The following is a 21,329-nucleotide window of genomic DNA, read 5'->3' as shown; positions in this document are numbered from 1 at the left end:
TAGGCACAGTATCAACCGTGGTCCATAGGTCAACTGCCCGCCAAATCATGCAGCACTGCTAAGTTCTTCCCTCCTTCCAGCCTTGGAACAGCTATTCTGGGGTAAGCTAGAATCCATTATATGTTTTCTGAACTAGGATTGTTTGTAGACCACCAGCACTCAAGGTGGGGAAGGTATTGATGCCACTGGTGGTAGCAAACAAATCTGCTCCTGAGTTCTAACTTCCTCTAGCATGACTGTTCCATAGCTAGCAGGAGAGAAGCAGCTTGGTCCATACAATTACACTGTGGCTCCAAGTCTTGGATTGTTTACTAGAAGAAGTGAGCTACCCATGATTCAGGGAACAACAGCCATGAAGCAGGTGCTAGTATCCAACAACTTCCTCCATCTTTCTGATGTCTTTCTGGGACGCTATGTTGATGAGAGCGCATCCACGTTTATTTATACCCCGCCATTCTCCTCAATGGGAACCCAAAGCGGTATCTCTGTTTTATCCTCACAACAACCCTGTGAGGTAGGTCAGGTTAAGAGTGACCGGCCCAAGGTCACTCAGCAAACTTCTTTGGCACAGTGGGGACTCAGCCCCTTCTCCTGTTTTCAAACACATAGCCAGAGTCAGCATCATCACAATAATTGTTACCTGCCTGACATCCCTGTATCCATTCCAGGTGCAGCCTGGTTCCCTGCAAGCTTGCCTAGTCACCCCCGGCTGCCATCCTGCAGCCCCTTTTCTTGGAGAAAGAGGTGGTGCCATAGATAAAGTATGTATGATGGGGAGAAACTGATGCTGGACCACCAGGGCCTGTGCTCCATGTCTCTATGCTGCAAACACTGACAAGCTAGGCAGAGACATTCATTGTGGCAGGTAAGTGTTTTTAGGCACTATATTAATAATCATCACACTGATTATTATTAACTGTCCAAGGGTGGGAAGTTTCCTTATGTGCTCCCTATGTGATCAGTATTTTTAATTATGCTGAAGCATGGTAACACTTTTTGCAAGTTAAGCTTGAATACTGACAAGGTCATGCCCTTGAAATCTTTGATTAAATTTGCTCCCTTCTCAGTCCTTGGAATAAAAAAAATGGCATCCTTGGGTTTCAGACCACACACAAATGTACTATCTTAATGCTAGCAATTGCCTTACAGAATTCAAACACAACGTTTCAGCCAGATCCTCCATCAATCTGTACCCAAGCTTCATGAGTTGTAAAGTGGAATTATATGTTTTAAAAAGCTGACACAATTTGCTATTCTTTAAACTCTGTAAATTTTAACAAAACATTCTGTGCTGTGGATTTAGGGGCTCACAAGCCTGTGAGTAAGGATCAGAAGGAGCAGTACTTGCTGCAGTAATGTCAGAAGGAGCAGACCATGCGGCTCATAATTCAGCTCTTACCCATGACCCTACGGCTATTCCCCATGCTGGGGCAATGCTGGCATCGGAAAGATCTGCCTTGTAAACTCCTCCTGCTAGGTTCAAAGCTTCTGATATTACCCCAGAAATGTGGGAAGCAGCCAAACTGTAGCAACCATCCAGACTACTTGGGTAATTTCAGAACAGGTCCTTTACAGTTGCCAAACGATAAGCCCATTTCACCCCCATCTTATATAAATGTATTGTATATTTCGCTCCATAAGACACACTTTTTTCCTCCTCAAAAGTGAGGGGAAATGTCTGTGCGTCTTATGGAGCGAATGTGTGCACAGAGCCGGCTGGGCGCGCTGGAATGACGCGAGCTGGCTCTGTGCACCCCGTTCCAGCGCACCCAGCCGGCTCTGTGTGCCCCGCCCACCTCCCAGCTGGCCGTCGGGGTGGGGAACGCCGGCTCGCGCCGTCCCGACGTGCACGCGCCCAGCCGGCATTAGCTCCATAAGACAAGTTTTTAGAGGAGGAAAACAAGATTTTTTCTTGTTTTCCTCCTCTAAAAACTAGGTGCGTCCTATGGAGCAAAAAACACGGTAATTTAACTTGAACACCAGATTATTAGCCTTTCAGAAAATATAGTTCATTTTTTAGCATATATATTATTATATAATTTTGTGTTATATAAATAGAAAAGCACTGTATGAAAATTTTTACCTGGAGCACTCTGTGCAAATCGTGCTTCTTGTATCACTGCTAGCTTTGGCTGGATAGTGCTTGGCTCAGGCTCCATTGGAACAGGAGACCCTTCCCTCGACAGGCTCTCTGGGGTCTGCACACCACTTGAGTGAGCAGACAGCACTCCCGAATGGTTAGGGGAAGCTGGGGCACTTCTGTAAGCAATGGAACAAAAGAAGACAATGTTGACGCAGAACTGATGGGTTAGAGAAGCAACCGGCCTCAAAAATTATGCAACAGATGTGCTTTCCACAAGGAGGAGCTCTTTGGCCAAGGCTTCAAACTAATGATTTTGTTAATGGCAGAAAGCACTCAAGACAAGTTGTGCTTGCAGAAGAGAAATCTGGGGGGAGGGAGTTGGTGAAAATTAATCAGTGTTCCCTTTAGACTCATTAGATATAGAACTCCTCCCAGTATCTCCCCCTCCTTAAGGTAGCACCATCTTGTTTTGTCTGCTGCTCTTTGCTTTCTCAATATTTCTCTCTCTCAAAAGACTTGTTTCAAATCTTTATCTAGATATACAGCTTCTGAGCCAATGCAGATGGAATAAATGTCAGATAGTTACACGGTTATGTGACTTCTACCTGGATTTTAAAAGCATGAGAACATGTACTTTCTAAAAAAATTCCCTGTATAAAAACATGCATCTCCTGAGGAGTTCTCGTATTAAGAGATTACTGACTTTTAAAACAATAACCTAAACCAAAGCCTATACATTCTAATTATATGCTGGAATAGATGACACTATTATACTGGACCCAACATTATCGCTGGAGAAGCAAGTTAATGCAGTTGCAAAAAAGGCGTTCTTCCAAGTTAGCCTAGCTCAAAATATGGTCCCTTAGCTCAAAATGCCTGATCTGGCCACCTGGATCAATGGTGACATCGAGACTAGACTACTGTAATGCACTGTACATTGGTCTCCCCTCAAAATCAATTCGGAAACTCCAGCTGGTTCAGAATGCCACAGCTCGTTTATTATTGGGAACTATATGGAGCATGCATGCTACTCCCATTCTGCAGTCACTCCACTGTCTGCCCACTAGTTACCAGGCTCAATTAAAAGTATTGGCTATCACATACAAAGCCCTGCATGGCCTGGGACACTCATATCTACAAGACCATTCCCCACCCACCCCATGCTCCACCATGACAATTTTGCTCATCTGAACAGGGCTTTCTACAGGTGCCAACATGCAAATGGGCAAAATCAACAACTGCATGTAGACATGCCTTCTCCATTGTGGCCCCCACCTTGTGGAATGGTCTGCCTGAGGATGTCAGGAAGGCTCCCACTCTCCTGGCTTTCCACACACTATGCAAAACTGAATTAATCAAGAGGGCTTTTCTACGTGGACAACAGGATAGCACTGTACAAAACTATTCACAAAGTTAATCCGGACAAATGAATGGGGACTGTGGTCTATACTACTGTATACAGTTTGCTATGAATTGGACCCTACTATGTAATCTTGCATCATTTCATGTGTCATGTTAACACCTACGCTTTGCTTCAATTCTGTTTTAGATTTCTGGTTGGTATTACAACCCAAATTTTATTTCATTGTTTACTGAATGTCCCATCCTAGTGATTGTATTGACTCACTTTGTATAATCTGCCTTGAGTCCCAGTAAGAAAGACGAACTATAAATAACACAAACAAACCCCTTTTCAAATCACTTGTGTGGCTCAAGACTTCCTCCAAGATAGCCACATATACACAGCTTCTTGCAAGCCAACAGAAATTACTACAGAATATAGTAGTTAAGGGTTAAGGTGAATCAACCAGACAATATTTTACATGAACTATATCCCCAAAAGCTGTATTATCCAAAACTCAATTTAAGCTGCAGTTTTATGACCCATTTTAATCTTGTGCAAAGGACAAATTCAGGTCCTATGTTTTTATTTTCCACATACTTGGCTACCTACCAATTAAATCAACCAGATTATCAGAAAACAGAAAGCACAGATAAAATGTAATCTATTCAGGAGCTGTTACCTGCAACATTCATGCTTGCTTTTTTGGAGGAACAAGAACACATATGCGCAGGGGAGGAAACAGCAGTTCCACAGTAGTGTGACTGGGGGTAGAAAGGGGGCAGTGCAGGGAAAGCAGGATGCATAACCATTTTCAGCCTGCTGCCTCTCTGCTCCAAATCCACCACCACCACCACCCTACTTGGTTCCAATTATGTGTTTGCAAGAGAAAACATGCACTTGGCATCCCACAAGGGGCACAAGAAGAGTGATATGGAGAAAAGATGTGCAGGAAAAGGGTTAAGCCTTCCTCCTCAGCTCCAAATCACTCACCCCATTCCTGAAACTGGTTCATTAGATCCATAAGTACATGCATGTGTGATACACGCACACACACACACATCTCCAGTCAACTCAAGAAATACCTCAAGAAATATCTCAAGTTATGGAAGTTACAACTAAAACAAAAAACCAGCCAAAAGTGCATTGTGTGCTGCACTCACTAGTTGCCACTGAGAGGTGACAAAACGAGGGTAAAGGGAACAAGCACTTGCTGTACATTACTCCTTAGCAGAAACTGTGGAGGGGGAAGGACATTGCAAAATAATTGGCCAGTCTGTGACTGCACAGCATGAGCCAGGCCCTCCCCTCCTCCACACCCTGCTTGGAGCGTCCATATCTGAAGGACCGTCTCCTTCCATATGCCCCTGCACACCAACTACAGCCATTGGGCAGCCAGCTGCTGGCTATACCACTACTTAGGGTGGCCTGTCTGGGATCGGCCACAGCCCAGGCCTTTTCCATCGTGGCTCCGGCTCTGTGGAATGGGCTCTCTCAAGAGGTGAGAGCCCCACCCCACCCCCGCTCCTTGGAGATATTCAGAAGCACTGCAAGGCCTGTCTATCTGCCAGGATATTTGAGAGGGTTTAAGCATGAGCCATCTTTAAAGAGGGAGATGAGGGAGAGATTTGCTGATTGCTACTTTAACTTTGGTTTTAGCTGGGGATGTTTTAATTATTATTGTAAGCTGCCTTGAAGCAAGAGGAAAGGCGGGATATAAATGTTTTAATAAATATATAAGAAACGCAGCGTATCCCCTCTCTAAAAGGACCACAACTGGAAAAAACAGCATTACTAGCCAATCCCACTTGGGGAAAGATTTTATGTCCTCAAATATGGCAATCAGATCCTAGGCATGAAGCAAAAATGCAACCCACCTCAAAAAGAAATTTTAATGCTCCTTAGTGCAAGCCTATCCTATTCAATACCCTTTCTTGATTTGGGAAACTAAGAAAGGTTAAATCATCTCAACAAACCTTACTTTACCAATACTGATATTAAGTTTTAAAGTTCTGTGTTTATCCCACATCCAGCAAAACTTGTCATACACTTAAGGCAAAGTATCTAAAAAGGTAGTCCTCCATTTTATTTCCTTACCTAGAAGACAGAGGTCCCAGTGGGGTTCTAAAGCATGGTACTCCCCTCGGCCGCCTTTTTCTAAAAGCCTGCTCTATCAATTTACTTTCAGAGGCCGGGTCTATCCTCCAGAAGGAGCCTTTGCCTGGTTCTTCCTGGGAACGTGGAACTTTGATGAAATAACGATTCAGAGAGAGGTTGTGACGTATTGAATTCTATGGGATATAAGAGGTAACGTCAAAATTATCGATCTCTTCAGCACCCAGCTGGAATGATCTCTTATGAGACCAGACTCTAGCTAACATTTGGCAATACAAGAAGTTGTAAATCATACAGCATTTTGTTGGGGGGGGGGATGTACATGTACAAAAACTGGATACAATATAGCCCCACAAACACACTTTGCCCACAGGTCTCAACATTCCACCACCGACCCACACTTTTGCGTCTCAACTCTGTTCCTGCTCCAATTGTCTCTTGACTAGAATATTGGATACATTGTATTTTTTCTGGTTTATGTGAGTTGCTCTGAGCCCGGCTTTGCTGGGGTAGAGCGGGTTATAAGAATGATCAAATAAATAAATACATACTTCAGAATTTTGTTTTGTTACCCAGGTTTTAAATGACAGAAAGACATTCACCTTGCTCAGCGTTTTCACCACCATTAAACCTTCTCCTCAACTCTCCCTAAGCACAGTCATCTCTTCACTAAACGCCTCTACTCCTATCTAAACCTTCAAAGTCCCTGTGGCCTCGTCCCACTTTATTGTTCAAGCTCATTTCCTACTACAGTCCCGGCACAGATGCAGTGATGCCTTTATTTTTTCAGAAACAAAAATCAAAAGGGGGTGGTGGTTTCTACTAACTAAACATCCAGTATAATTGAAGGAAAAAAGCTTGAAAATACAGACAGTATCTGCTACAGTTTTAATATTAGTGTGAAAGGATAGCCATGGACTTTGGTAGTGAGGAATTGTTCGCTGAAATGTTCTTTCCCTCGGTTTTTTTACTTCCTGACAGAAACGCCTCATTTCTTTACCCCCCACCCTCCACCCTTGCATCTCTCCAATCTGTGCTGGGAAGTTCCACGTTCTGAAACGTCCTAGTAGTTGCCAGGCTACATCAAGATATCACAAAAAATTCAATTGGCTTTACTGTATGAGGAACAAAACTGTTCAGATAGAAGTTAGCGCAGAGCTCTTTATCCCTGCTACATAGTGCAGACAGTAATGTTTAATCTTCTTCGTTGTGAACGTTACTTATTCATCTACTAGATATTTAGCATTTTATTACTTCAATCATCCTTCCCCCATGGTCTACCACTACCAACGCCGTTTGTACAAGTTATAGAGGTCATTCTTTTGTGAAGTCACTAGGACTCTGAAGAGTAACATTTGCTTAGTCAAAAGACTCCAGGGAACAAAATTAGTTCTTCAAATAAATTGCTGCAACAACAGTGATATCGAATTGTAAAAGTCTATCTAAAACCTATTTTACAAGAAGTTGAATATAACCATAACTAGGAGAAAGGAGGTCTGTTTAGGTATTCTGCCACAGCTCTTTTCTTTGACCATCAATTTACAACAATATTACTTTTACCTGCCAGCCCTTGTCTGCTGTCCTGTAGTAAGGATAGTTTTTAGTTATGTGCGTATAAATTCCATTTAGTGTGAGTTGCTTATCAGGTGCCATTGTAATTGCTTGTACGATTAGTTGTGCATAGGAATAAGGGGGCTTTGAGTCATCCTATTAAAAAAAAGAGAATACATTATTTGCATAATAAAAGTTTTCTATAACATCAATTGTGCATTGTAACACTTAAACGACGCCTGAAAATATCAACCATTTTCCATTCCTGCTAAGTCAAACCTAGCAGCATTACTTTTTGATTTAATTTTTCCCAACTAATACATTTCCATTAGTATAACATTGGCTAAATCGCAGATTTGTTTGCACAGCCAGGATTCTAATCAAATTTTACCTTTGGGCTATCTCCCCCTGATGCTTCTTTGTCATTTTCTGACTGTGAATTGTCAGCCATTAGATGCAGGTCAGATGGTATTACACGACCCATTTTGTACCCTGAAGAACCTGCACCACGGGGGCTAGATGGGCAGGAATTTGCAGCACTGTGGAACAAAAAGAGAGAAGCTTGCTATTCCGTTAACAGCATATATCACCATCACATTGTACATCTACCAGCCCTTGTTACACCAAAAAAAACCCCCACTCAACAGCATACAATTAAAAGATCTGTAACAACTTCCAGTGTAACTCCTATAGATCAAGATCATTCAGTGTTATGATCTTTAGTAGTTACAGAAATATCTTCTCACCTAAATGTTCCCCTTTTTCTTCCAAAAAACAGTTATTAGCGAATAGTATAATATGACCCCTGTGCTGAACGCTCTGCACTGGCTACCCATCTGTTTCCTGGCATAATTCAAAGTGCTGGATCTGGCCCTGAAGACACTAAACAGCTTGCGGCCAGGGTACCCAAAGGACCATCCCCTCCCATATTATCCAGCCTGCTAGTTAAGATTTGCCTCTCAAGCCCTGCTCTCTGTGCCCCTGCTTTCAGAGGCAAGGCAGGTGGCCTACAGGGCATTTTCTGAGTTGACACCTCAACTCTAGGGCACTGTGTCCCTTGTGGCTCACCTCACACTTTAATTTCTTTTAGGTGCCAAGCCAAAACACATCTTTTTTACCCAGGCTTTTAATTAGAGCTTTTATCTTACCAGCTCTTTTAAATGGTCCAGTTCTGCTTTATGGATAGTTTTTAAGCTGTTTTATGCCCAATGGCTTGTTTTTAATATTGTGACATAATTTTAATCGTAAGCCACCTCAAACAGGACTCTGAAGAGGTGGCAAAGAAAAATACTAAATAAATAAATATTCTGTCCACTGACTTGAAGCTACTCTGAAAGAACTTACATGTAAAAAATATTAGAAAACACTTCACTAAAGTTTTGCCTAGAAAACACTGTTCTATATCAAAATTTACAATAGATTGGTGTAGGAGCTGGGAGTGAAAAAGAGATGGGAAAAACTGACCACATGACTTGAAAAGTAGCCCAGCTCAGTCAAACGCAAGCAGCAAAAAACTGGCTTATTTGATTTGGCTGGATGAGAAAACTAAACAAATTAGAGAACTATTTGCTGAATCAGTTCTGTTTTCTATGGTAAAGCGCTTGGAAGAAGTTGTATTCCAGACCCCAAAAAAAAAATCCTGGAGGAGGGAACATTAAGGGGTCGTTCACCAATGAAGACAATGGCATGCAGAAAGAGTTAAATTGCCCCTCCCTGTTACCACTTAAAATATACACAGTCTCACATGCTCTCACCACTGAGGAAGAGGCTTTTCTCAAAATCAAGGAGGAACAAAAAGGTTCAAAACAAAATATTTGGGTCTACCCTTGGATCTATGATGAAGCACTAAAATGCAAGGTGGTAAAAAGAAGTGGGAATAGATTGGTTGAGTAGACATAAGTAAGTACAAGACTGCGGCTGTATCCTAAAAATGAAAGGAAGTCTTGGCAAAAAACCTGAGAAGCTTTCAAAGGGCAAAATGTGGATTGCTGGATGAATAACAAGGGAAGTAACACCATGTATTCCTTTTCAATGCTTCGTATGCATCTTCCTTCATAGCAGCATGACTGTTAAGAATCAGGGTTTCCAGGCTGCAAATGATTTTCAACATTTAACTCCTGATCAAACATGGGTGTGGTTTTTGATGTGTTTTATTTTGATGCTGCTGCTGCTTGGATTTACCCACCCACCCCAACTGACTTTAGTAAGCCAGCTTGGAATAAGTATTGGAAAATACAGGCAGAAATTGACACTGAGGATGTATCTCAGTGCAATTACATGTAATTAACTACACTGACTGCAGGGACGATAAACATGTGTAACAGGGCACACGACTGCATCCTTAGGAAAGATAGCATTTGTTTAAAAGATCTGGAGATACCAGTATCAGGGGATTCACCACTACTGTACATTATTAACAAAATAACAGCCACAACACTGGAATTATGACAAACACTGCTACAATGGATTTGAGGCCAAAGAAACTGTAAGATGCTGATGCTAAGTCTGTAGATGAAAAGGATGAATGGCTGAAATTTGTATCCTGCTCCTTATCAATAACACACTGGGTCAGAATATGAACAATGAACTCTTCATCAATTTAACTTCTGGCACATGATTAAACCAGAACCCTCATTAACTAGCATCACCTAGAGGACAAGCTCCTCCCCCTCAGTCACCATATCCCTTCCATTCCCACTGCTCCAGCTGAACTGGATGCCTCCAGCCATTGCTAGGCTTCTCTGTTAGCCAGTTGGTGTCATCCTTGGGTGTCTCCTTCTCCCTCAGCCTGCTTTAAGCTGTTAGGAGCCAGCTCTGTCAGGGACTTTCAGGCAGCTGGTATGCTTGCCGGTCTGCTGCATAGGATGGCTCTGTGGCTCAGGGGAAAGGAGAGGGCTCCCGCCAGGTAGGGGGCTGTCGCCATGGCAGGCCAGTCACAGAAAAGATTTCCAAAGCTTTCCAACAGACTAGGGGCGCTACTCCCTCAGTCTCTCCATGCCACTTCCGGAGACCCCAAGAAATTAAAGTTCCAGAGAGTTCACCGCAGAGCAGGAAGGAGGGATGTGCGCCTGCACAGAAGACCACTCGATGAACACAGGTAAGAGGGGCTGGGTTTGGTTGCTGTGGATTTCCCAGGTAGGATGAAAGGTATAGCAATAAGTTTGAGTATCTAGCAGCTCTTTTAAAAAAGCAACCCCTATTCCCCATGAGTGCTAGATGATAAAGCTTTTACTGTATTGATAATTACCTGTCCACAGCATGGGTTGGATCCAAAGGACCATGAGAAAAGCACTGTTTGTAGGGTCGCTATTCCCCCCCCTCCCCACTCGCAGCTGACTGTGCTCCCAGGAGTTGAAGATCTACAGGGAGATGGAACTCGCAAAAACTGTGTTCTGCTCTTCTGTGGGTGGAAGACATCTTTGGATGTAACTCCATGTTTTTAACAGATCTGGATCACTAGCCTGTTTCTGTACTTAAAGCTGATACCTATCAAAATTACCAATTAAAGTTTTCAGTTCAAAGTCACCGATTTGACACATTGTTCAAAATGTTGGACGTGTAGCTTCTGAAATGTACTACAGATAAAGTAACAACTTTATGACAGGGAAAATTATGAAAGTTATTTACCAAGACAAACTGCTAGATAACAAGCGGAAAGTTTTCAAAACATTGCTGTTAAGCTTAAAAGGTTTGTGAAACTTTTTTCTGATTTAATAATAAACTCACACTTGTGCATGTAATGAGCAGACAGCTACTGCTTCATTTTCTATCTAGTTTTCAACCAAAAAATGGGTGTTCGATAAGGCTATCACTCAATTAGAGTAATTCTTTGTATGAGATTTTTTTTCCTTTTTCTTTTTTGTATGAGTTTTAATATAAAAAACTGTACACAACTAAACCAATAGTTTTGAAAGAATAAACGCTATTTGTAGATAATAATTTGCAGAAGACAGCACCTTAAAATAAGCATCCCTCCCTAGAAGAACAGGTAATGCCTCTTTGACAATGACAGTTGTAGTCTACAGTTTTGAAGTACTTATTTTAAATATTTGTTAACTTTAAAAAATATATCACCCAATGATCAGGGGCACTCTTTTGGTCAACCAAATTAAATTCAGTCAGATTTCAGAGATTCAATAACATCTACATAGTTCCATCCACAACTAGAGAAGGCTTCAAGGAAGAATTGTAAAAGCCTGATTTACACACAAGTAGGAAAATTACAATTAATTAATTTTACGGCTCAGGCAGAAAAAGTTCAGTACTGTTAAGTCCTCTGAGTCCCTTTTGGGGGATAGAGTGGAATATAAATGCTTACATGAAGTAAAAGTGCAATGGAAAAATTAGCATCTCTAAATTCTCCTCTGCTTTGTTCATATGAGTCTGCAGGATAACATGCAGAAGTTCTACTCACTTGTCCCAGGAGGGAGCTGTATATGGCTACAATTGCTTCTCTTGGGATATGCTGTTTATCTTTTGTTCAGGTAGGAAGGGACATTGATAAAATGGTAGAATGTTTGTTTTGATACCAAGAATCACCAATGCAATTTTTTAAACCGGAAAAAGCTGGGCATGCTTTACTTTGACCAAGTAATTACTACTGCAATTTTATTATCTTATAAAAACTTCCAGTGGGTGATAAAACATGCACAAAAGGGTAATTTAAAGAAAACCCCAGAGCACTATACTGTTTATTTCCCTTCCTCATGCCATACTATGCCTGTCAAGAGGGTTCTCAGGTGTGGCTTTACAGGAGGGGTGAGCAACTACAAAAGGAAGGAAAGAAGCTAAAAGACCCCAACATGTACAACATGTGTAAATGGAACCTCTGAATCATGGTTCTTGATCGCTCTCTCCATTCTCTAATTCTTCAAAAAAAGTAATAACTGCCACCAGTTTTATAACCCCGCAAAGAAGTTGCCATACTGGGGATGAAAGAACAATTGTAATAAAATTAATGAAATGTTGCAACCCTTTCATTTCTTCTGCAAAACTTTCAATTTGTGGGTTTAAGTATGACATTTTTTCATTAAACTGCAAGAACCACATGACTTCAAACAAAACCTTAGCTCAATTCATAGACAGTTTTACATCCTTTTAAATGCAGCTATATTAGTAGGAAGCAATTAGATCTTGAGCATGACTATTCTGGCATCCTGGCCACCTCAGTTATTTTGAAATTGCTATCCAGTAGAGCAAAAGTGATTTCAGTGAGCTGCAATATGCAAACTTGTCGTTTTAAATGGCTTGTCAATAAATACACTCATATTCCCCAGGGGCAACTTCCTTTTAAGGTCACTAATGCACTTTTTTAAAACTCGTGCCTGTGTCTCAAAGTGTTTTAGGGGTAAGACTTCTGAACAGAGGAGTTGCTTCCTAAATCTTGTACATAGGGCACATCATAAGAAGGTGCTCAAATCCCAATATTTGCAGCAATGCATTATCATGCTTCATTTCCTCCACTCTAGATGCAGGCGAGACTCATAGGGCTCACCAGTGATCTTAAGTAGTACATGTAACTTCCTATCAGAAATATTACCATAGAATCATAGAGTTGGAAGTGGTTATACAGGCCATCTACTCCAACCCCCTACTCAATGCAGGATCAGCCTAGAGTGTCCCTGACAAGTGTTTGTCTAGCTGCCGCTTGAAGACTGCAAGTGAGGGGGAGCTCACCACCTCCCTATGCAGCCGATTCCACTGCTGAACTATTCTTACTGTAAAAAAAATAATTCCTAATATCCAAATGGTATCTTTCTGCCCATAATTTAAGGCCATTATTACGAGTCCTTCCTCTGATGCCAACAGGAACAGCTCCCTGCCCTCCTCTAAGTGACAGCCCTTCAGAGTATTTTAACCTCCCTCAACCTCCTCTTCTCCAGACTGAATATTCCCAAGTCCCTCAGTCTTTCCTTGCAGGGCTTAGTCTCCAGGCTCCTCATTGCTCTCCTCTGCACCCGCTCCATTCTGTCCACATCCTTTTTGAAGTGAGGCCTCCAGAACTGCACACAGTACTCCAGGTGCTGTGTATAGTGGGACTATGACATCCTGCAGTTTGGATGTTATGCCTCAGGTTCAGCTTGCTCATTTAAATCTATTCTCCCCTTAGAAGCAGTTAACATCCTAGGGTGCCATCTATTTTGCTTTCTATTTATAGCACTGTTTTTGAGTCTACATTATGAAAAGAAAAACAAACACAAGAAGAATCTACAAGTTGAACTTTTCCTAAACCCATTCTAATGTAACCAAGTATCCTAGCAAGCTGGCTCATCCGGAGTTCAAGCCTTACATTATTCACACACCTCCATGCTGAGAGTCAAACCAGATAAAAACTGCAGTAGATCCACCCCTTTAGCTGCAAGTTTGTCCCAATTATAAAGTGTTGGTGAGGACAACCACTTTCTGAAGCAACAGGGCACATTGATAGGAAGTGTTAAGCCCACTAACTCATCTGGTATTTACCTCTTCGCTATCTCTCAAAGTTACTCGTCTCTTCCCCAGACTCTCATACAAGAATTGAGGCTGGCTGAGAGAAAAGCACTTGGATAGGGGAGGGCATGCAGGCAGGTAACTGGTGATTATGGGGAAGATCAAGATCCCTTCACCAAGTGCCCCTTTTGAGCTTAAAAAATGAGAGCTGCTCCACCAATAAGCTTATAGACAAGTCTGTCACCATCACCTCAAGTTTGCCTCTGAATAATCCTAATATTGTAAGTTTAAGGCTAAACTCTAGCATGATCAGGTAGCCACTGAGAACATGCAAGGCTGTAAACATACTCGCAGGAAGAGCTGAGCCACAAATGAAGCAATTTCAGATGAAATTTGACAGTCCATTAATACTGCATGCAGAATTACAGTCTAAGTACCTGATGGTTCCTGTGGGAGAAGGTAGAGGGCTGATCAGGTGAGCCATGTTGTCTGGAATGTTTATTGTTAGGGGAGAGATCTGGGGTTGCACAGGTTTCACTGGGGACTGCGGGGACTCCTGTTTTTCTCTTTTTTCATTGGATAAAGCTGTAAATGTTATCTTGATGTTTGTGCTGGGAAACCTGAATGTACATCTGGAAAAAAATGCACGTATTAACTGAAAGGCCATGCAATAATATTTTCATAATTTCATAAGCAATGCTTTATCATAATCAAAAGTGAACCAACTTTTACACATAATCTGCAATTGTCACGATGCACATGACCATTTACATTTGTGGCAAAAATAACTATTATATAGGTCTGAAAACACAGTCCAAGACCAAGAATCAGCACACTACCACAGCAATGACATAATTTCGTGAAGGGCTATGTGTGAATGAGTTGGAAACTTTGGTGCTATGTACATAAAATAATATATATACAATCCATTTATATAATTGACATTAAAATCTCAAGAATTCCAGCTACCACTTTTTGAAGATTGCCTCAATGCCTCAATCTCAAAAACTATCTAAACAATTAATCATAAAATAGTCAGTTTGGCAATATCCAAACACCAAATGCAGTGTCTGTGGCAACAAGAAAGATCAATGGCTAAATGACCAAGGAAAGCAAGACAAGCTGCCCAGAACAGGTGATTCTTTACTTCCTGCCACCTTGAAACATTTACACTATCTAAAGTAGCAAACTTTACAATTCTTCGTTAACAATTAAATTAATCACTTTCTGCTCATGTACACAAATAAATACATACTCATAGGACTGTCTCCAAAACTATCTCAGAGTTTACAGGAAAGGGCAGCCAAAATGATCAAAAGACTGGATCACCTTCCTTACAAACAAACCAAAAACAGGCTACAAAATAGGAGCTTTCTAGAAAGTAAGAGATCCAAGGGGGACAAGGCAGAGAAATTTTTTCTCCTAGAACTCAGGGTTACCCAATGAAGTTGATGAGCAGTACATTCAAGGTGGACTAAAGGAAATGTTCCCTTACACAATACAGAAACAACGTATGGTCTTCATTGCCATGGGTTATGGCAACAGCCAGTAGGTGATGCAGTTCTAAACTTCCTGGCTGTTTAAGGCAGCTTACTGTTACTGAAGCTTCTGAAAGCAAACAGATGTCAGGCTGCATTAAGTGACAGGTGCATTAGATGGAACAAGCTCCCCACCTCACCCAACCCACACTCTAGAGTGCAATTTCCCTCTAGCACTAATTCTGACATACAACCAATGAACGTTACTTGAGAAGTCCCAATTGTTCAATGGGACTTACTCCCAAGTAAGTACATGGAGGACTGTAACCTGAGTTTCCTGCTTTGTGAAAGCTGCTTGTTGTTACTGAAACCTTGAAATGGAAAGCTGCACTCCATAGCCACAAAACTAGGATAAATCCTACAGGAAAGTTGTTCTCTAGCACTGATTATCAGGGGAGCAAATGAGAAACAAAGTGTTCAGGGGAAAGCTCCCCTATAGTTCTGCATTGCTCATTGTCAGCTTTTGCTTTCAAGCCCCAGAACTCTTGTTTGAAGCCCTATAGGGGATTTTCCCCATAATACTTCCATAAAGGTTTCAGGGATAGGTGAAGAGTAAACCATTTACTGGGAAGCTTCTTCTAAGACTGCAAATATTATGGCTTTGGGAGGGTAACATCCCTGAGAGTTTGGATATTACGTTTTGTAATCTGAAAGAGACACTTTCCTTCAGGAGAGGAGAACAGGTAAAGAAAGTGGTCTGTTCCTTACCAACATCCCAAAATAGTAATGGGAAAGTTTCCTCTAAGATTGTAAAGTTGAAAGGACTTTGGGGGCTCCAAGAATACCAGTCCCCAGCTTTGCAATGCCAATCAGCAATACACATACAAAGCTCTTGTTGGAAAGCCTGGAAGAAGGGCCTATAAGTAGTTTGCTTTTCATGTCTCTCCCCAACCCCCCCAAAGCAGCACTACAGGGTATTCATCCTCCTAGCCACCCCCAAGCTACTCATTGTTATCCAGTTTGTCACTAGGCTAGGGTGTGCACCTGAGCTCTCTTCTTGCTGCCAAGGTTCCATGATAGCATGAGACAGATTGACCGCTCAGCCCTCATTCTGTCAGGGTTGGTGGGGGGGTTCCCATATTTTATAGCGAAGGGGGAAAAGTCAGTATTCTGCAGTCTGAGGAGGTCTCCCTCTTTACTTATGACTCAATTGTGGTACCTTAATCATCAGCACGGGTCACTAACTTCAGTATTACAGGAAATGATACCTAAACAGAATCTCCAGATTCAAGGGCCATATACAGGTGAATCCCAGAGGCTGGGGACAGACAACAGGACAGGGCTGCTGCCTTCCTGACCTATTTGTGAGTATACTAGAGGAATCCGACTGGCCACAATTAGAAGCAGAATGTCGGATTCGATGAACCTTCAGTCTCATCTAGCAAGGTAGTTTTTACAGAGGCTGAAAAACAAAACAGCCACTAGTTCTTATCACTACAAATTTCATCCTCACACTTTTTTTCTTGATATAATTTCTACTTTTGCAAGTGTGCTATCCCTCCGCTTTAGCTTACGTCAATTTTTCTACCAGCAAAATAAGAATAAGCTGCAAACGGCACCAGCTTTAGCCCATTCTGAGAAACACAATGCACTCAGAAGTACAAATCCCACCATGCTTTGCAGCCTTAAGCCATGTACAATTTAAACCTCCACAACTAATAGAGAAGAGAGCCTAAAGAAACCAAACATATCCTTGCACAGAGTAAAATGGACACTGAAAGAAATCTGCCCGCACGCAACAGTTACTGTAGAAACCAAGCTCTTCACCATTTTCTCCAAGCAGACCACACAAAAGAGCTGGAAAGCAGGGATTGATGGGAAGCAGCTTATAAAGCTGCCTGTCACATCAGCTGCAGGAAAACCAGACACGAATTCATTAAAACGGCCCATGTAATGCTTCTGGAATTTGAGGCTCCACAGTATGCAAGTATAAAAGAAACTATGCCCATGGAAACACTGCACTTTTTAGGTATTTGGCATCTTTAAACACAAAGGCTACAAGCCAGTTGTGTGGTCCTTCTACGATTTCATCTTCAGTTTTAAGTAAATGCATTAATATAATTTGTCTGCAAGAAGACTGCAAGCTTACACTTGTTCCAGATTTACAAATGGCTGTTTCAGCAACTTAGACAACCTATTTTACTTTGGTGTAATACAAACTTCTTCTAAAATCAAGCCCATTTTCCTCTTTCACTTTAGGCTTTCCTGCTGTTAAATTAGTTTATTCTATAAATAGAGAGATTTTATTCTACAAAGATTTTGGGCACTGTGAGTTGGAACCATAGGTCTCCTTCAGTGAGTAGGAGGCAGCTGTGGAAGGAGATGTTTCACAGACTTCTCTGTCGAGACTCAGTCCTCCACAATGCATCCCATGCTGTTTTTAAGGGCCCCAACCCCTACAAGTAGCTTTCTTTGAGCAGCGCAGAGAACAGGAGAAGGTGGAAAGGTGCATTCTGTGATAATTTTATTATGCATTACAGGGACAGTATATTCTCTATAATGGAATTTTACAGCATAAAGATCAATCCAAGGTAACATTTAATTTAAACATATACACTAAAGCAAAAAATAAATGGAAAAGGCTGTACATAGGATTCTATGCCTGAAATCGCAATCATGCCCTTTGGGACAAGTTGGATCAGTTTGTGGTTCATAACATTTAGTAATCAATTGACCCAAACCATTAAAAATTAGAAGTTATTATTTGTATTCTGAAGTAATATTTGTTGCCTTGCTACTAATACCTAGATATGTGAGTGTAAACATGTATGTTTTCATGCTCATTAATTCATTTCCTAAGCTGAATGAACAAGAAGTCTGTTTCATTCATACTCATCTGTTCTAGCCCTTAATACTATCTCCAGCCAACCACAATGTTTTATGTAGGCAGTATTGACAGTGGCTTCCATAAGGAATAAAATATACCTTTAAACACAATTCCATTTTGGGGGTAATTTGTTATATAAATTTTCACTTCAGAAGAACAGAATCTACAAAATACATAAGCTGTTGTGGTACCCAATGCAACACAAAAGCAGTCTTGTTTAGAGTGCAGAATATGTGACTTGTAAACAAGTTAAAGCCTAGTTAATCTAAAACCTTTTCATTCCACACTCTCCTGAACACGGCCAGTCTGCATGTGGTCCAACAAGATCAACACATCACTTCAGTACAACATCCCATGAAGCAACGTCACATAGCTATAAAGGGGCCTGATTAGAAAAGCATGCTGATGAAAGTGGGAAGAAGGAACCCTTTTGACCACTGAAAAGGTTGTGCTGGGATCAAAGGATTCATGTGGATAAAAGCCATATGGGACTGAGGCAACTGTGAGTAAGGGAATCAGGAAAGATTGAGTAGGAAAGCTGATAAGATACACTGCTATGAGTATTCAATCCATGTCTCAGCTGGTGGAGAAGGAAGCCAAGTCTCCTTCACTTTTTTTGTTTGACGTTAATGGTCATTTGGGCCCTTGGGACAATGATTCTCAAATTGTAGGGCAGGTCTGAAAGGTGGGGATCCAAAGTTTCAGTGAGGGTCAGGATCCTGAGGATGTGAAGCCTTCTTTCTCTGCTAGATATCCATACCAGCAACTGACTGGTAGAGGGGCTGGGGGGTATATCTCACCATATTACAAGAGCATTCCTTGTGCTTCCGAAATGGCATTAGCACCTAGGTCCTATAAACTGACATGCATTCAAGGGTCAGCTTGTAGTGTAAAGCATCTAACGTACTCTATCAGTTAATGAACTATGATTTAGAGTAGCCCTTTAGACAAGCATTAGGTATTCCCTGGAGAACTATAAGAACATAAGAAAGGCCTTGCTGGATCAGACCAAGGCCCATCAAGTCCAGCAGTCTGTTCACACAGTGGCCAACCAGGTGCCTCTAGGAAGCCACTAACAAGACAAGTGCAGCAGCACTATCCAAGGCCTAATGTGAAAAGCCAACAAGAAGCAAATGGGAAAAACTTTCAATTATTTTAGAAGATTCCAAGTAAATAATGCTCACGATTACTTAAATGACAAATTCTTGATACATCAAATGAGGAAATCTTTTTAGTAAAATTGGTAACATCACCTGCAAAAAAAAAGTTTGTTTTATGTTTTGTAAAGTGTTTTATAAATTAAGACAAAAATAATTTATTTCAGAAAATTACAACCTGAATACTATATACTAATGGCACTGAACATATCCTAGCCAATTATACAAACCTACATGTTATTGCAGGAGAAAAAAAGCGAGAGTTTTGTTTCCATAAACCATAGCATGCAACTATTTTGCTACACAGACACCCTTAGCCATGGATACTAATATCTAGCTCAGGAGTCCCCATACAATGAAGCCACTGTTCTGTCAATCAGACAAACATGGAAAAGTCTTGTTCAACACTCGTTACCTGAAATGTTTCCACTAGAAATGCCAAGGACTGAACCTGGAACTTTCTGCATGTAAAGTATATGCTCTCAGCCCCTCCACAAGGAAGAACTCAATCCTACTGAGTTTCCTGGTCATATAACATACCCAAGTGCTCGGCTAGCTGGTTAACATTGTAGGATCCTTTTGCCAGTCTTTAAAAGGTTAGCAGCCCTTAAAGGCAAAAAGGAGAGTAAGGATGTAGGCACATTCTAAGTTGGCAGCACACAGAAAATAAAAACCTGAAGCTAAACTTGTAGCCAACAGAAATGCATGACACAAGAAGCTCAGATAATCTGCAACTCAAGTGCTTTATCTGAGGGCAATTAATATTCCACACACACATATAAAATTACTATCTGCAGGACGGGCCTAAACAATCTGTTTTTATAGTAATGTCATAGCCGCTATCATCATCATGGCCTTTGACCTGATAGAAACAGAATGCCAACATTCTTTGCACTCAGGCTCAAGTCTGCCCTGAGGTAAAGTGCAAGGAAATGGACCAAGAGTTGGATCCCAGAGAGGAGTTCCATAAATGAAGGGAGGGAGAGAACTTCCACCTGTTTTCCCCTTCCATGGCAGACCTCCAGCTTCCTCCCCCCAACACTGCTCCTGGGATCCCCTGTCTCTCATGAGCAGCATTTTGGGCTGCAGTGGGAGGCAAATCCCTTCTGTCAGAGGAAATGTTCTGCCAGATCCAAGCCTAAATAATCTGAGCGTCAGATTAATTCTCTAGAGTATTCTGTCACTACCTGACTATTTTTATACATCAATTGATAAGAGACCAGTAAATGAAACAGAGCTATGGACAATGGATGAGACAAGCCAGAAGTACCTGCAATTTCGTAGTGCCAGAGATATAAGCTGCAGTCAGCTTGCACTTCCCTGTTCTCAAGAATGAAGCACCATGTCTGAAATCATACTCTGACCCTAATGCAGATGCATTGAGGGCAGTTATAATTAATCAGTACTGAATGAAAAGCACATGATCAGAAGCAAATTCTTTGCTGCTACTTCATCTGCTCCAGAGCTAAGTCCTGATGAGTTCTTCCCAAATTGCCCGTCCTAATTCCTACCTATGCAGATACGGCATATGTTCACTAGGAAAGGAGTATTTTTCAATCAGAGTTGTACAGTTAAATTCCCATCAGCAACATTATGAGTATTCTTATAATCCTTCAGCGACTAAAGTATTCATAAAGTAAACGTAAAAAGGTTTAACAGAAACCAGACAACCAACTAAAAAATGTATCCAAATTTCATTTCAAGTTGGTTCAGCTTTTCCATGCTTAACTGCTGACATGGCTTCTGTCCGAGATCAGGATAATTCCCAGGACACCTCTTGGACTCCAGCCTACCCCACCCAGGGGGAAGAGAGCTGCACAACCCTGACTATAGAACCCACAAGTTTAGCTTACCTGGAACCCAGCAGCACCACAGTCTCTTCAATTCTGCCTGTTCAAAACCTTGCTGCTGCTGTACCTCACAGCCTGTAAGGCCCAGACAAAAATTGGCCAATTCCAGCCAATACCAGGAAGGGTAGGGGCAGGATCAGGGAAAGGCTGCATCAGCAGCCTAAGCCCTCCCCCTCCTGTGAGATTGGTTCTTCTGGTAGGAGAAGGGAGGAGTGTGCACAGCATGTGCAGCCTGCCAAGCAATCCTCCTAAGAGGTTGAGCTGCAGACCAGAGAGGGAGCAAGCCTTAGTGCTCCCCAGGCAATAAGAGGAACATTCAGGAGGAGAACTAACATGCGGTAAACACTCTCTCCTCTCCAATTATGAGGCCTCGCAATTCCCAGCTGGGGTAATCATAGACAGAGAAAGAGTGACCTTCTGGAGGGGTAAGGGCCAGT

General features: G+C 41.7%; 1 protein-coding gene across 1 annotated transcript in view; it reads right to left on the bottom strand.

Moving 5' to 3' along the window:
• Positions 1-21,329, bottom strand: part of FOXK2 (forkhead box K2) — a 39,941-nt gene that overhangs the window by 7,510 nt on the left and 11,102 nt on the right. The window contains exons 2-6 of the mRNA XM_056866935.1: positions 13,958-14,152; positions 7,483-7,630; positions 7,101-7,247; positions 5,523-5,716; positions 2,084-2,259 (exon numbers count right to left, since the gene is read on the bottom strand). Coding sequence (XP_056722913.1) covers positions 2,084-2,259; positions 5,523-5,716; positions 7,101-7,247; positions 7,483-7,630; positions 13,958-14,152 — 860 coding nt within the window. The remainder of the gene's footprint in view (positions 1-2,083; positions 2,260-5,522; positions 5,717-7,100; positions 7,248-7,482; positions 7,631-13,957; positions 14,153-21,329) is intronic.

Source organism: Euleptes europaea, chromosome 1 (assembly GCF_029931775.1).
Source record: "Euleptes europaea isolate rEulEur1 chromosome 1, rEulEur1.hap1, whole genome shotgun sequence".
NCBI lineage: Eukaryota > Metazoa > Chordata > Lepidosauria > Squamata > Sphaerodactylidae > Euleptes > Euleptes europaea.
The sequence above is the reverse complement of the archived record's forward strand: the minus strand, read 5'-3'. Positions and strand labels throughout refer to the sequence as shown.